The 15,646-nt window shown below is 46.2% G+C and overlaps 1 protein-coding gene across 1 annotated transcript; it reads right to left on the reverse strand.

Moving 5' to 3' along the window:
* Positions 1–257: 257 nt before the first annotated feature.
* On the reverse strand, positions 258–15,353 carry LOC103777257 (E3 ubiquitin-protein ligase UBR4-like; the record flags this gene model as incomplete). Its single annotated transcript, XM_008944804.1, has 16 exons — positions 258–426; positions 1,094–1,231; positions 2,008–2,185; positions 2,326–2,456; positions 5,045–5,219; positions 5,876–6,010; positions 6,520–6,583; positions 9,103–9,319; positions 9,969–10,185; positions 10,382–10,545; positions 10,818–11,019; positions 11,120–11,291; positions 12,314–12,471; positions 13,928–14,155; positions 14,437–14,523; positions 15,195–15,353. Coding segments are annotated over 16 exons (2,594 nt in total), but the record flags the coding sequence as incomplete, so codon positions are not given.
* Between the last annotated feature and the right edge of the window lie 293 nt (positions 15,354–15,646).

Below are 15,646 nucleotides of genomic sequence, written 5' to 3' on the forward strand. Positions count from 1 at the left end.
TCTACTAGACTCACACAGGACTTTTTTGTGGCTTTGCACATGCAGTAGTTTTGCAGGGCACACATTAGGTACCTGTTACATGGTGAAGGCACAGAGGAGGCATTCTGCAATGGCAGTTTGCTCTGTTCTATGTGTCTGACTTTCATTTTTAGTACCCAGCAGAGTCACAAGCCCATGAACATCAGCACTTCGATTCCTCTACAGTGACACTGCAGAGCAGATGGGCTCTTCTTGAAGAGGAAAACAAAGCCACTTGCCTGTTGCTGGTGTGGACATCTCCTTCTGCTTCCCCTTCCCCTTCTGAACCATCTCCCTCTTGCTGGCCTGTGGTAGTGCTGATGGCACCTGTGCTTGAGCTGACACTGCCTGGCCCAGCAGGGTGGCCCTCAGCTGTCGTGTCCCCATAGGCACTACTGCGGCCTGACACTGGAAAAGGAAAAGAAGATTAAAGAAAAAAAGAGAGAAAGAATGTCAGCAACAACTAAACTCTCATCTTGCCTGCTTCAGAGCAAGACACAGCTGAACTATACTTTGGGATTATGGTTCTAAGGAGAGTGTATCTCGGATTATCTTTGTAAAGCTAGAAGAGAGGCACTTCTACAGATGCATCTTATCATCCCCAGGATTCTTTTGGTGGCCAACTCCATCTTTGTGCACAAATGGAACTGGTTCTACAGCAGTCATTTAAACCAAGTCAGAAAGGTGTGGATGGGCAGCATTGACTTTTTTTTTTATCAAGGCCTGGGGTTATTTTACCTGGGTATCAGTCCCAAGTGAAAAAGAGAGAAATTAATTCTATCCCATCCAAACTTCTGTAGTAGAGTGAATTCTTTCAGGCTTGCTACTGTGTTGTTATTACAGGCCAGTAAAAACTACTGCAGACTCCATACTGTTAGAGAACTACAAAAAGTGAGGAAATACTCAGCCTGCACAGCACTTTGGCACTAACCATCAAAGGATGCTTGGCACCCATCACTGATTTGGAACCGAGATTTCTTCCCTATCAGAGCGAAAGGGGTGGATAAGCCCTGGCAAAGTCCTATTTCCAGTAGAAACCAGATGTATGCACACTGGTGCAGGAAGAGAGACTTACCACTGTGCTCCCCAGCTACAGAGTCCACGGCGCTGCCACCACTCTCAGAGCCCACACTCCCACCATGGTCTGCAGGAGACGTCCGGAGGGTCGAGCCGTCCGTCGCAGCCGTGCTGCCCTCGTCGTCCGACGCTGGAGCTAAGAGAATAAAGAGAGCTGTTACAAGTAAAAACACTGCCTGGATAGAACTTCAAAAGATGTACATGCGACGAAAGAAAAGCCACGAATGGTTGTCTTTGGGTTTTGTGGCAGTTTTTAACTACACATCAAAAGGGAGCTTACGTTTAAATCTGCTAAAAGCAGTGGAGGGGAGATACCCGGAGAAGGAAACCTTCTCATCACCAGACAATCATGCAAGACATGTGAAGAACAACGTCTGGTTGTTTTTAAATGCAAAGGAAATACAGGATATGGTTTGTCTGCTTTGTTTTGAGGAGAGGAAATAAATTCCTCAGAATCCTACAATGAAAGTCCATCAATGGATGGGAAACGGCCATAAATACGCCACCAAAAATACACAAAGACAATAATACTCATTGGTTCTTCAAAACCAGATTTACAACAATTTACAAATCATTCTTTAGGTCAAAATCACAAAAGGTTGATTCCTTGCAGTGAACAGTTACCTGATGCTGTTGTATCCGAGAGCGTCCCGGCATCAAGAGAAGATGAGCTGGGTGCTTGGCCAGACAGTCCTAAGCTCTGAAGTCCCAGGGCACTACTGCTGCTCCCTGCAGGAAGAAAACAAATCCTAAGTCTCTTTCTATGAGAGAATGATGTTAACTTCTCTGTACCTCTCATAGTTCCATTATCTTTGCTTTGGTGGTGGTGCTATGAACAACTTCTCCTGTTTCTTTCCCAGTTTCCTCACGTTCTCTTTACGTTTTTAACTGCCAGTAACTCCTACATCTTACCTTGTTGATCTTGTTGCAGGCTCAGGGCAATAGCCAATTCCACCATTGTTTCATCATCTGCATCTGGAGGAATATCCAGCATAGGGGGGAATCCCTCTGCTCCAGCCAGAAGAGCCTCCAGGGGAGAAGGGTTCCCATTATTCACATTTTCAGAAGTCTCCAGAACCATAGATTCAGACTACAGAGAAGAAACACAGTGAGAACTTTCACCACACCACCCCCAGCTAAGGGAGCACTACAAACTATTTCACCATAACTAAATTAACCTGCACTATTAACATACTGAAAAGGCTCCAAAGAGAAGCTCTCTGGACTTACCACCATCTCAAAGTCCCCGTGATCAACCTCACTCTGCTCCTGGCTCTCCTGTCGGATGTGCTCACCATTTGCTATCCCAGAGCTCTGCAGCTTGTCTTCTGCGTCGTCATCATCATCATCATCCTTATCTCCTGAGTTACAGAAGATTCATTCACAAATGCACTCTTTAAAACTCTTTCCTCACTTCATCACAGAATAGTTTCAGTTGAAAAAGACCTTTAAGATCATTATGTCCAACCCTTCCCCCAGCACTGCCAGGTCCCCACTGCCCTGTGTCCCTCACACCACATCTCCATGGTTTGGAAACCCCTCCAGGGGTGGGGACTCCACCACTGCCCTGGGCAGCCTGGCAAAGCCTTGGACAACCCTTGTGGAGAAGACATTTCTCCTCAGCTCCAATATAAACCTCCACTGGCACAATTTGAGGCTGCTTCTTCTTGTCCTGTCACTGAACAAGTCCTTGGGACAAGAGCCCAATGCCCACATGGCTCCAACCTCCTTTCATGGAGTTGTTGAGAGCAAGAAGGTCACCCCTGAGCCTTGGGCTGAGCAACCCCAAGTCCCTCAGCTGCTCCTTACAAGACTTGTGCTCTAGACCCTTCCCCACTTTCATTGCCCTTCTTTGGCCATGCTCCACAAGGTATCCTTAGTTTACCCCCAGTCACTAATAAAATTCCATGACAACTACAATTCAAATCAATGCTGAAGAAGTATCTCTTGGATGGAGATCCAACACCCCCATTTTGGTCTGTACACATCTTTATGACTGATTTATAAGGACTTGAAAATATGCACAGAAATACTCAGTCTGGATTACTACCCCCTAGATAAAATAATCAATTTCCCTGTCACTGAAAGGGGAATAACTCAGAGAGATCTCTCTGAATCCCAGAATTTTCATAGAAGAGGTGAATGTTTATTAAAAAACAACAACAAAAAAGGTTTTTAGGGGGCAAGAGAAAGCAAAAGAAAGTAGAAAGGTTTGATTTAGTCTTTTTTAGTCCCTATTTATAAGATTATTTCCTTGTCTTTTCTGACAAGTCAAGTAGATGATGCTCATTTAGAGTCACAGCTGAATGGATCTTGCCTACCCATAGGAGTATTGCTGCGAGGGGAGGATGGCAGGGTGACATGTCTCCTCTTGTTCCTTGGTCTCAGCACTCTGATCAGGGCTTGTTTGCAAGAAAAGCTCACTGCAGGATCCTAGAGGGTTAACAGTTAATCATTAAACTTCCAAGCTTTAAGTGCTTATTCACAACCTTTGGGAAGACAGCTAAAAATACACTTAGGACTCTCTGTTCGTCATGATTCCAGTAGGACCTGTCTCACTGCCTAACTTCTAATGTCCCTGCTGCCCCCAGCAGCCACAAAGGAACACTTAAAACCCTCACACAGTGCAGGACAGGTTACTGAAACACAGGCAGAAATTTCTCCTTCATTCACTTCTGGCTGCATGACTCTATTTTGTATCTGTACCAGGTATCATCAGTCTATCTGTATTTAATTCTCTTCATGTTATAGAATAAGTTAGGTTGGAAAAGATCTTTAAGATCATGGAGTCCAACCCTCAACCTAACTCTGCCAAGTCCCACTAACCCACGTCCCTCAGCACCACATCTCCATGGCTTGGAAACCCCTCCAGGGGTGGGGACTCCACCACTGCCCTGGGCAGCCTGGCACAGACCTGGACAACCCTCCAGGGGAAGAAATTGTTCCTTAGGTCCAGCCTAAACCTCCCCCAGTGCAGTGTTAAGGGCTGAGACAGAGCACAGCAAGATTACATACTGGACAAAGTAACATCTGCATGTAGATCTTGGATGCTGTATGGATACAATCCAGCTCACACGTGCAGTATCCATGGATGATATCCACCAAAGCATTCACTGTGGCTTCAACGTGAGTGAGACCTAAGGAGGAATAGAAGTAGGACTGTAATGAAGCAGATTTCCACTTCAGCACAGAGACACACACTGCAGGAAGCTTCCTTTGTTTGTAGGCTTCAAGGCACATCAGCACCACAAATATCCTGAAGTTTTAACCCAAAATGAGCATACACACTGGTCCTGTCCACCTAATGGAATACTGTGCATGCCATCAACCACCACCACTGAATACCCTCTAGCACCACCCATGAAGACAAACTCATTAAATCAATCAGCAGCCTCCTTTTACTAGCACAACACACACACACTGCTGTGCACGAGCATGGGAGCAGAATTTGCAGCTACACCTTAGAAAGCACACTCTGCATCATTAGCATCTTAAGCCTAGTTTGGAACAAGTCATTTTCTCTGTTTACAAGCTGCAAACAGGATCCTTCAGAATCTCCCAAGTGAAGCAGTAGCACACCTGGCAGGCAGGCAGGGGCCAGGAAGGCATTTTTGGGCTTTGATGCATGTAGCTTCCAGAAGTGGTTAACCAGCTGGGTAATAAATGTGCAGCCATCTCCTTCTGTGTGTTTCTGGGCCTCTGGCCCTTCTTCACTCTCTGTATAAATTAAAAAACACTTGTCAAATATGTGCAGGGGAAAGCAGTAATAAGCAGAGTAACACTATGTTTAGTTGAAATGGTTTTTGCTAGAGGCTCTGATGTCCTCACTACAGGGACTATCACATATCTAAGATGTGCCAAATACAGTCCCTTCTACACCAAACCAGACACCCCAAGAACTCTTCAACAATCACAAAAGAAGGCTGAAGAAAAGTACAGACTTATCTACCTGTTTCTAACTGTGGCAGCTTTGATTCTGTGTAGTGGACCAGATTGTTTGGTCTCATAATAGCAATGGATCGAGCAGTGATGACCAGTCTCTGAAACACTTCAGGATCAAGATCCTTTCCCTCTTTGGTGGAGGAACTCAAATACTGAATAGCTTTACTCAGCAATGCCTGGTCCTGTAAAGTGAAAGATAACACAGGCAAAGAAAAACAATGGATGGCAGCACAACAAAGCAACTGAAATACAACTGCAGGAGAGATCTTGAGGAAATCCAGCACTTGATGCTTTAAATCTTGACCAGTGTCATCTAGGAAGGACAACTAATATTAAAAAGTCACCCTGTAATGGGAGAAATCTGGCTTGAGAACTGATTTTCACATTTCCTTCCCCTCAGGCTTAAACATGAATGGAAAGACCAGTGTATAAACACAACCACTCAAGTGGTTCCCAAAGGCTACACAGAGGCATCTGTGCATTTACTGCACTGGTGTCAGCACTGAGGCTGACCACTGCTTACCCCAGTGTTCTCCTGCCACCCTAAGCCAGATGCCTGTGAAAACAGAAACCAGAGCAGTTTGCAAACAAACTTCATGTGTTTCAAGATCCTGATTTCTCTAGGTCAACTGACATTATCTCCCCCCAAAATCTTCCAAAAGCATTTTAAGTAACAAAGTTCTGATGAAACAAAAGCCAGCAAGGCAGGCAGCAGGAGCTGAAGGAAAATCAGGCAGCAGGTTTACACTGCAGGGAGGAAGAGCTTTCTAGGGGCATGCTGCACATCAATCATAGACCAGCAAGTTCCAGGAGACACTGAAATCCTTGCAGGGGTTACCTTGTGGTTGTGGTACGCCGAGCGGCTGGTGTGCAAGCTGGCCAAGAGGCTCTTGGTTTGCTGCTGGACACTGGATGGAGCTGGCATGGACAGCAGCAGAGTAGCCAGTTCCTGAGCTGCCACCTTATTCTTCTCCTGTTCCCAAGAACAGATTAAAAAAAACCCATTCTTCAGTACATTTACCATGAAGGTGATGCACGAGTCTGATTTCTCAGCATACCTGCAGCTCCCTCCCCTCCTTGGGTGCACACCAGTTTCTGCCTTCCTCCAGAGCCACCCACCTTCCTCCAGTACCCATCTGATGGGCCTCTTCAAGGTATCATTTGATATTTAAGGAACATTTACACCTATCTACATAAGAACAGTGCTTTTGAGATTTAGGGGCTTCTTCTACCCTGCTGTTTTTGTAAACGAGGTCACTCTACAGCACAAAACCCCCACCAGCCATAAATGCAAATGCCAATTGTCATTCTAAACTAGTTTCAAATGCTTCTCCCTAAGTCAACTTTCAGATCAGTGCTGGGAGCAAAACGGATGCGGCTCTCTCCCCGTATCAGGCCCCCGGGGCTGCAGGAGGTGCTGCTCATCTTGCCCCTCCTCCCCCAGCTCTGAAAGCTCCAGAATGGATTCAGAAAGTTACTTGCCTTCTCGTTGACTGGTCCTACAGCAAAGCAGCTTTCCAGCGCTTCTAAAGAACTCACGACTAGCCTGGAGGGAGAAAGGAAAGCAGGCTTGAGTACAGCAACCCTTCTCTCTCCTTAGCACTTTGCTTTATGCGGGCTACAGTCATGAGTAGCTCAGAGACAGCTAACGAATGCCAAGTACAAAATCAAAGCATGATAAAACCTGCCACAGGCACCATGCATATCATTTCATTGTGTTACAGACCAGAGTTAAACCTGGCTCACGCTCACAGACAAACTTAGGACTGCTTTAATAATCCACAGCTGAAAGACAGGGGCTTTTCTCTACCAAAGAGGATAAAACATTTCCTTACGCAGCCTGCAGCAGGGATAACTTGGATTGTCTTGACAGTACCAATTCACCATGGCCCCCAGACGTACGTATGACTGCAGATCAAGGCTTGGTGTGACACATGGGAAGAAGCATAACCGACTTTTCTGAGGGAGCAAGATTCCACTGGCTTGCTATTTTCACACAGGTTGCTCTTTCCAATTTGGAGTTTCAGCACCAAAAAGATGCCAGAGGAAAATTCACTTGGAGCACTGGGTAGGACCCAAGCGAGAGGTGCCCAGGTCCAAACTTTTGACAGTGCTAAGGCAGGCTGGTAAAATACTTGCCCCACAGGGAAAATTTGATTTGCAAGTAGTGGCAAAGTGCTGAATCCCCCTCGCAGCCTCGTGGTAGAACTACCTGAAATGCCATCTGACACACCAGAAGGAGGAGTGTGAGAATCCAGGAAAAAGGAGGGAAGAGAGAGCATTAAAGGGAGAAATAACAGTGTAGGATTGGATATGGGGTAGAAGAAACAACAGTTGTCTACACAGCCACCCTCCATGAAGCCAGCAGGGGAATCTAAGTGGGATAAAAAGATGTAAAGAGGGAACGAAGTGAAAAGAGGAGTCTGTCAAACAAGCAACAGTTATGCTGCATACAGCAGAAATCTGCCAACTGCCTCATCTTTACATTTCTCTAAACCATCTGCCATGCAACGACCAGAATGTAAAGAAGCAAATGTCACTGGGAAAACAAAAGAAAAAAAAACAGCCAACAAAAGCCACATCATGGGTTCTGTCTCTCTGACACACACTCACTCGTGCAGAGAAAAGGAGGGCATACTAACCGGTCCAGGGTGGTTAGGGACTCAGTGTCAGAACTTTGGGGGAGCAAAGAAAAAGGAAAAAAAAAAAAAAAACAAACAAAATAAAACGTGTAAAGCTCACAGAAAAACTCCCTAGAACACATTCTAAGCAAAAGGCAAATTAAATGGGGAAATCAGGAAGCTGGAGAGCACTATATACAGTAAATCTAAGCACGGTTCTTGCTACCTGGGCAGCAGACACTTGCCTAACAGCAAAACAAATAAAGGAGATCCAGGCCACCTAGCACAGAGAAGCCAAGCACATCACTTAAAGCACCACTGGAGGTTAAATCTGAAGTGCAGGCACCCAGCTTCTGATAGGAACTCTGCCTCTTGCCTGCTGTGAGTTGTTCCTACCCAAGAGCCCTGTCTAAGGTAACCATGCTGCATTCTGTAACACAAAAGTACAAATAAAAAGAATTATTTTCTTGGTTCTGAGTTTTTAGAATAGAATCCCACTGCTCTGGACAACCAGAAGGCATGTCTGTGCAGAGAGGGACATCTTGTGGAGATGCCACAGCAGAGGAGGAAGAAAAGAGAAAATAAGCCCAGGAAAAAATCCCATGAACTATTAGACAAGATATTAAAGGATGGTCAAACAGGTCCTTCAACTGGATGTAACTGCCACTTCAAGCCCTGAACCTTTACCTGAGAATTTCAGTAAGACAAAATTAACCCTCATTTACTCACAGCCAAGTAGTGTATCCCTTAAAATGCTCATTATTTAGCAGTGCTAGTTCCTCTTTGATCTGCTCCTATCCTTGCTAGCTTGCCAGGCTTCTTACAGCCCTTCTGGTACAGACTGGATGAGCTCAAAGAACACAGGGTGGATATAAAAACAAACAAAAAAGGTCTCTTTCTCCTGCTAAATACATGCCCAGCCTGCCCTTGTGGTTGAGCTCTCAGTAGGGAGATGGGGTGGAAAACACCCAGGGCTTTCTCCACCACAGTAGTTAAGCCTGAGACATACAGGCTACCAGCTAAGTTGGTGGGAATCACCAGCCTGAAGCAAGGTCACACAAAAAGCCCTCCTCAGAACCACCTTAACCTCAGAGGGGCCTGACCTGTGCAAGCTCTAGAGAATGAAAAAGGGTCAGCTTGAAATGAGCAAATGTACCAACAAAGCAAAAATCCCTTCTAGCTCTTCAAGACTGCTTTAAAAAATGAATTCAGCAACACAAAGCACACACACACAGATCTACCTCTATCAGATAGAGCAAGAGTGAACCCAAAGCCCTAACTGAAGACAATCATTGACTTTTCAGTTGTTTTGTGTGGCAGTGAGAAAAACCTCTCTACCTCCCATCAGTTCTGCCAGGCAAGGAAGGCACACAAGCATAGCTAGGTCCCCTCTACAGCACCCACCCATTTCCCAGGAGATATAAAAGCAGGGCTGCAGAAATACCTCTCCAGGACGGTGCCACTGGTGGCAGCAGGAGCTGCTGACTCTGTGTCTCCAGTGCCATTCCCTTGATTCAGGTTTGGGGGACAAACGTTGCTCACTGAAGCAGAGGGGAAATCCTCAGGGGGCTCGTCAGGCCACCCAAACTGCTCTTTGGTTTTGCCATAGATTTTTATGGAATCCATCATTGTGACTCCAGCAGGATCCACAGAGGCCCCAACTGCAGCGATGAGAGAAATTTCTTAACTAACAAAAACCAGTTTCTGTTGAATTCAAAGCAAGCATAGCCTCAAAGTCAGGATAGTCATCACACTGGGTCACTAAGATACAGCCACGCTGACAGTTTCTTCTCCTTTCCAAGGCCACTTCACTATCACCTCAACACAAAATCATAGAATCATAGAATGTTTTAGGCTGGAAGGGACCTCTAGAGGTCACCTGGTCCAACCTCCCCACACAAACAGGGACATCTCAACCTAGGTCAGGTCACACAGAGCCCCATCAAGTCTGCCCTTGAATGATTCCAGGGACAGGGCCTCCACCACCTCTCTGGGCAGCCCATTCCAGTGATCTATCACCCTTATATTAAAGAACTTCTTTCTAACATCCAGGTCAAATCTCTCCTTTCCTAGTTTAAAACCATTACTCCTTGTCCTATCATTACAAACCCTTTAGAACAGACCTTTCCCCCACAAGAAACTGGGCCAAAATATAGTTACTACATGTTCAGGATCCAGCCCTCAAACTGTTCCTGTAGCTGGGTCAGATGAATGGATGGTTGAAACCTTCCCTACTAGGAGGTGAAGCACAGCAGCTTCAACCCACCCACGCAAAGCCAACAGGCAATTAAACAACTAACAAAGACTTACTGAAGATGGTGAGTTTTTTGTCAGCCTGCAAGGCTTCCTCACGAGTGAAAGGGAAGTCAAACCAACGAGCCCTGGTCATGTTCAGCTGCATGGTGCGGCCGAAGATCTCCAGGTAGGAGGGTGCCCTCTCTATGGCCTGGGTGCCAATCTGGATCCGCATCCCTGTCATCACCATCGTGCTGTTGTTGTTTGTCACCTCGATGGTGAAGCCTCCAGGCTGTGGACAACAAACCACAGCTCAGATACGAAGTCAAAAATTCACTCCTAAGCTAAGAATCAGGCGCCTCCACTGCTTATCTAATAGTATCGTGGGGTTGTTTGAACAAAGCAGATTTCTAAGAGAAGATTTGATATCAATCCTGACAATAATGTCACCCAGAAGCCCAACAGAGTCCCCAGATTGCCCCATTTACCTTGGTGTTGGCCACATACATGCCAGTGGAATTGAGCCGGTGCTTTATCTGCTGAGCATTGTAAACCTGCAGCAGGTCATTGCCTCCAAACTCCACATCTGTCAGCTGCTGGTTGTGCTCAAAGAAGTCAATAGGGAAGTTCACCTGGCTGGATGTGCGAGTTGCTAGAAGAGAAGAGAGGTGTTTTTGACCAAGTACATTCTAAAGAGGCAAAGCTATGGTAAGAAAGCTGCCAGAATGAGCTTAGCTCCTTTGGAAATGCCTGGGTGCCATAGGTAGCTGTGTATTTTTTGTATTTTTATACACATCTATGGAAACATCCCACCCAGACACAGACAGCAGTTAGCCCTGAGTTTATCTAATGCCCTAAGTATCCACATGACACTGATCAATCTCTGCAGCCACGTTTGCCACTGCTGCCTTACACAGGACTTACTAATAGCAGCTGCCTTGCGCTTGCGAACTGGCTTCATGATGCTGATGACACTGCTGGGCTGCAGGGAGGGCTGGAGCCAGTAGGAGGTATTCTCCACGTTGGCCATGTAGATCCTCAAGCTGCCATCTTCACACAGAAGGATCATGGTGGTCCTCTGCTGCTCGTTGCAGGCTGTGTGACGGATGGCCACCATGTCCTGGATCTGCAAAGGCAAGCAGTGCAAGTCAAGGAAAGGACAACTTGTTGAGGGAAGAAAAAATATTACATTTCAAGGGCCAAAAATACAGAGAACAATGACTCACCTTTGCTTTGGCTGGCAAGGTTTTAATCTCCTGGATGAGAAAGGTGTCTGGCTTCACCATCACCACCAGTGGGACACCTGTGGTTTGTTGAACACAGCACACCAAGCCAGGATGGTTCATCACCTCAGACCACTGACACAGTGCTGGTGAAGTCTTACTCCCACCATTTGAACTGGAAGAGATGAAGGGCAGAACGACATGAATTGAAGAGGCAACCACACTGAATTCATCATTGTTCAAATCAGTTAAAGCTTTGTCCCCAGTACAAGTTCAAAGCATGGCAATGATGAGCAGCCAGTGCCTAGTTCACAGGTGAGAAACCTGAGTGTGGGCAGACGGCACAGGCACCTGAATTCACAGCCCTGATCTCTACCCTGACAACTCAAAGACAGACCCTCACTTGGTAACACTTATGCCCAAGCCCAAGAAATTAACTTGAAAATGGCTTTCAGCTATCTTTTAACTGAAGAGATGAACAGTTCCACATTCCAACACACCCAGCAGCACTTAGCAATGGCAAATACAGAAGAATCTGTGTGACTTTGCTCACTTAAAAAACAAAAAAAGCTGCTAAAAGACTAAGCCAAACTTGACTGGGGTTAGGGAGCTCTTGGTACATGACCCTTCTACAGAGCTTACTCAGACAGTGGCTTTGTGTCACGCTAGGGAAGAGTCTGTGGCCTCAATGCCCAGCACTGCTTGTCAGAACAGATGACAGAATGGCTTTTTTCTTGCCACATTCATAGCATAAGAGATTGGTTTCCCTCAAGGGAGTCTCAAAATAAGCCTTAATATGCACAACACTCAAGGTCCACTGCAGTACTGGTGCCGAAAGGAAACAAAGGCTCCCTGAGGGTGGGTAATCCCATCAGTTCCAGCTGCTGCACCAGCAAGCAGCCCCACGCTGTGCAGCAAGGCTGCTCTGAAGCCACCTTTCTGCTCTGAAATCCCAGGGGGAAGAAAAAAAAAAATGCATATGTGCCCCACTGCCAAAACAGCCAGCTTTGGTTGGAAATCATTCTGCAATCGGGGCAGAGGCACCTTGAAAAGCATCCAAAAAAATCATCAGTCAAAAAGGAGATCTCCACCATGAGCTTTGGCTACTCAGAGCTGAGATGTTAAGAATAATTAGTAAGATTTATTAATAATAAACAGAACTGAAAACTTCAGGGGAGTCTTCCACAGGAGCCTCACCTCTTTATGTTGATTGGGAATAGCCTCTGCACTTCCAGGCTGGCCCGGCTGATGGTGGCTGCAAAGGATTTGCCTTGACAGTAACTGAAGAACAACATCTGCAGCACGTGGGAGTAATACACAGACACACCACCTCCTGCTACCTGGCCATTGCTGTCCTGTGGGATCAAGAGAAACAGCAGCATTTAAGAGAAACACACATCCTGGATTGATGGGATGAGGGCAGTGGGATGAGGGTCAACAAGGCCAAGGGTCAGGTCCTGGCTTGGATCAGCACTAGTGTGGCCAGCAGGACTAGGGCAGGGATCATCCCCCCTGCACTCAGCACTGGGGAAGCTGCTCCTCAAATCTTGGGTTGTTTTGGACCCCTCACTCTCAGAAGGACCTTGAGGGGCTGGAAAGTGGCCAGAGAAGGGCAACGAAGATGGGAAAGGGTCTAGAGCCCAAGTGTGGGGAGGAGCAGCTGAGGGAGCTGGGGGTGCTGAGCCTGGGGCAAAGGAGGCTCAGGGGAGACCTTCTGGCTCTGCACAGCTCCTGACAGGAGCCTGGAGCCAGGGGGGGGTCAGGCTCTTCTCCCAAAGAACAACCAACAGGACAAGAGCAAATGGCCTCAAGTTGTGCTAGGGGAGATTTAGGTTGAACCTGAGGAACAATTTCTTCCCCAACAGGGCTGTGCCAGGCTGCCCAGGGCAGTGGTGGAGTCCCCACCCCTGGAGGGGGTTCCAAGCCGTGGCGACGTGGTGCCGAGGACCTGGCAGTGCTGGGTTAACAATTGGACTTGATGATCTTAAAAGGTCTCTTCTAGCCAGAACAGTTCTATGATTCTCCAAAACGCTCTCTCAGGTTTATAAATTTCTAATGATGGAATTATTCCAAACTCCCACACCCTCTCCCCACCAGTGAGAAAACAGAGCCCTAAACAACAATTTCCTAAGCTGAACTCCTTGGTGAACTCACCCACCAGCTTCTTCCAAGGCTTTTGAAGGGAATACTGAGAGCACACACCCATAGGTGGTAGGTAGTGCCCTCAGCTACAACCTCTCTGTGCTTAAATGTTGTGTGACAATCACATGGAGCTCTCCCCACAGTCCCAGCTCATTAAAGAGCTTTTCTTTGTGCTGTCTTCTCATCTATGGCCCTGTTTTGGAGCAGGCTGAGGTAGCAACACTGAGTGACACATGGACAGATTTTAAAAGTCACCCTCATGATCTCAGAGCTGCTGCTGACCAGAAACAAAGGCTTCACTCCACCTCTGCAGCCCCAGCAGTGGTCACTAATGTTATCCATTCTGGTGAATGCACCTTTGGAGTGCCTTGCTCTGAAAACAGCACCACTCTGAAGCCACCTCCCTGCTGAGAAATCCTGCTGGGCATGACTTCAGAGCCAGCCACAGAAAACATGCTCCATTTTCTAGATGAAAGCATCACAGGGTTTATTTTTCACCCCACCTCCTTTCACTGCAGGGCTATTTTTCTCTTTAGAGGAATGGCAAACTCACTGATCTAAGATCAGGGAAAAAAGAAAGGAAAAAAGGACACTCCTGTCTTCAAATTTAAGACACAAAAGAGAGAAAGGCACTGCAGTCATGCTAGAAAAAAGGGAAGTCACCAGTACCTTCAGGTCCTCATGATTGACTTCAAGCACATTGGTGACATAGAATGGTCCATGCTGGGCACTGCTTGCCTCTTCCATGAGCTGTGTGTAGATGTACCCAGCAGAGGACATGATCACAATTATGTTCTTCCCTTCCTCGTTGAAAAGGAAAGTCACATCCCTGATTTTGGAACTCGGCAGAAGGAAATAGAAAGTTGGACTCAAGGCATCTACTGAAAGATCATAGATCTGTGGGGAGGATCAAGGAAATAATTAATTACTGCAATAAAAAGCAGTGCAAACAGACAAGAGCTGAGAAAATACTTAGATGTTACAGTTCATTTTTTTGCCCTTTTGGTTCTTTGGCTTTGCTTTTTCTTATAATAACAGTAGCCAAACACCACAAATTTATATTTCCAACTTCTTTCTAGCTAAGAATATTATCACATTCTTCTACACACAGCTCTGCAAAGCTTCAAACTCTGTGTGAAAAATGTATCACCACCAAACATGCTCATGACCAAACATACCTTCACAAAGTCTGCAGTCACAATAGCAAGCTCTGTTTGAGACCCTGGCAGCCACACAGCTTTAATGATGAAATTTCCAGTGGCTAGCTGGGGATGAAGTACCAAATGATCAGAGACTGATCCAGAGCTGCTGAACGTTAACACGTGGCAGTCCTGGAGAAATGAGAAACATGGGCCAAATATTAGAACAAAATGTTTATAAACATTTCTAGCAAAGAACAAAGCTAAAATCCAGCACTCCTCTTAGTGCCAATAATGAGTCACAGAGCAGGAACCTAAAATTCCTGCACTTGAGATGTATGACATGAAAGTTTGTAAAGAAAGACAAAACCCAAGCCACAATTTAAGAGAGTCCAGTTGTTCCTTAGCTAAGTAACCCCTTGTGGATTCTGCACTGTGAAAGGTGAATCTAAATTTAGGAGAATACAAAAAAAGCAGAGTCCTTGCTACAAAATACTAGTTGTTACAGACTAGTTCTACTGCACTAAGTTTCACATGACTAAACCTTGACTCCTCTCTCAAAATAAAATTGGTATAAATACAATAAGAAGGACTATTTTCAGGTGCTGTCTCATTTATTATATTATTCATATAGGTCCTGCTTCTTTCACTTCATACATCTAGCAGGAAAGTGATTCATGAGCTAAAATTAGAGATCTTGGGAGCCAGCTCTGCATGAGCTCCTCAGAGGAAAGAAACAGAGCTGGGTTTGAGCTGATCTCTCCAGCTGCCTAGACAAGGGTTTGTCTGGCACCTACTTTCAGTCCACACACAGCCAGGTAGTCCTCCTTGCAGGGGTTTCCAGTCAGGCTGAGAACTGTGAAGGGCACGGGTGCGGAGGCCAGGCGAGTGAGGGTCAGTTTCCTTTTGCTGGAGTCTGCTTGCTTCAGCAACGCCGAGAGCTGAAGGACTGTAATCTGCACAACAAAATGAATTTCAGTTTCTCAACCTGACCACTGAGGGGGAGAAAAGGGTTTCAGCTCTAGGATTGTGTCCTCAGTTTTCACCCGTTCTGCTGCAAGAACTCTTTTCTCTGAAGAATGAAGATTGTTCAGAGCTATCCAACACTACACACTAAGATCCAGATGTTGGGACAGGCAAAAGGAGCTCAACAGGGTGCCCAGAAAAGCAGTTGAATCACCATCCCTGGACACGTTTAAAAGCCATGAAGATGTGCTGCTGAGGAACACGGTGCAGCAGTGCTCTTGGC

This window comes from Merops nubicus, unplaced genomic scaffold (genome assembly GCF_000691845.1).
Source record: "Merops nubicus isolate BGI_N331 unplaced genomic scaffold, ASM69184v1 scaffold17277, whole genome shotgun sequence".
NCBI lineage: Eukaryota > Metazoa > Chordata > Aves > Coraciiformes > Meropidae > Merops > Merops nubicus.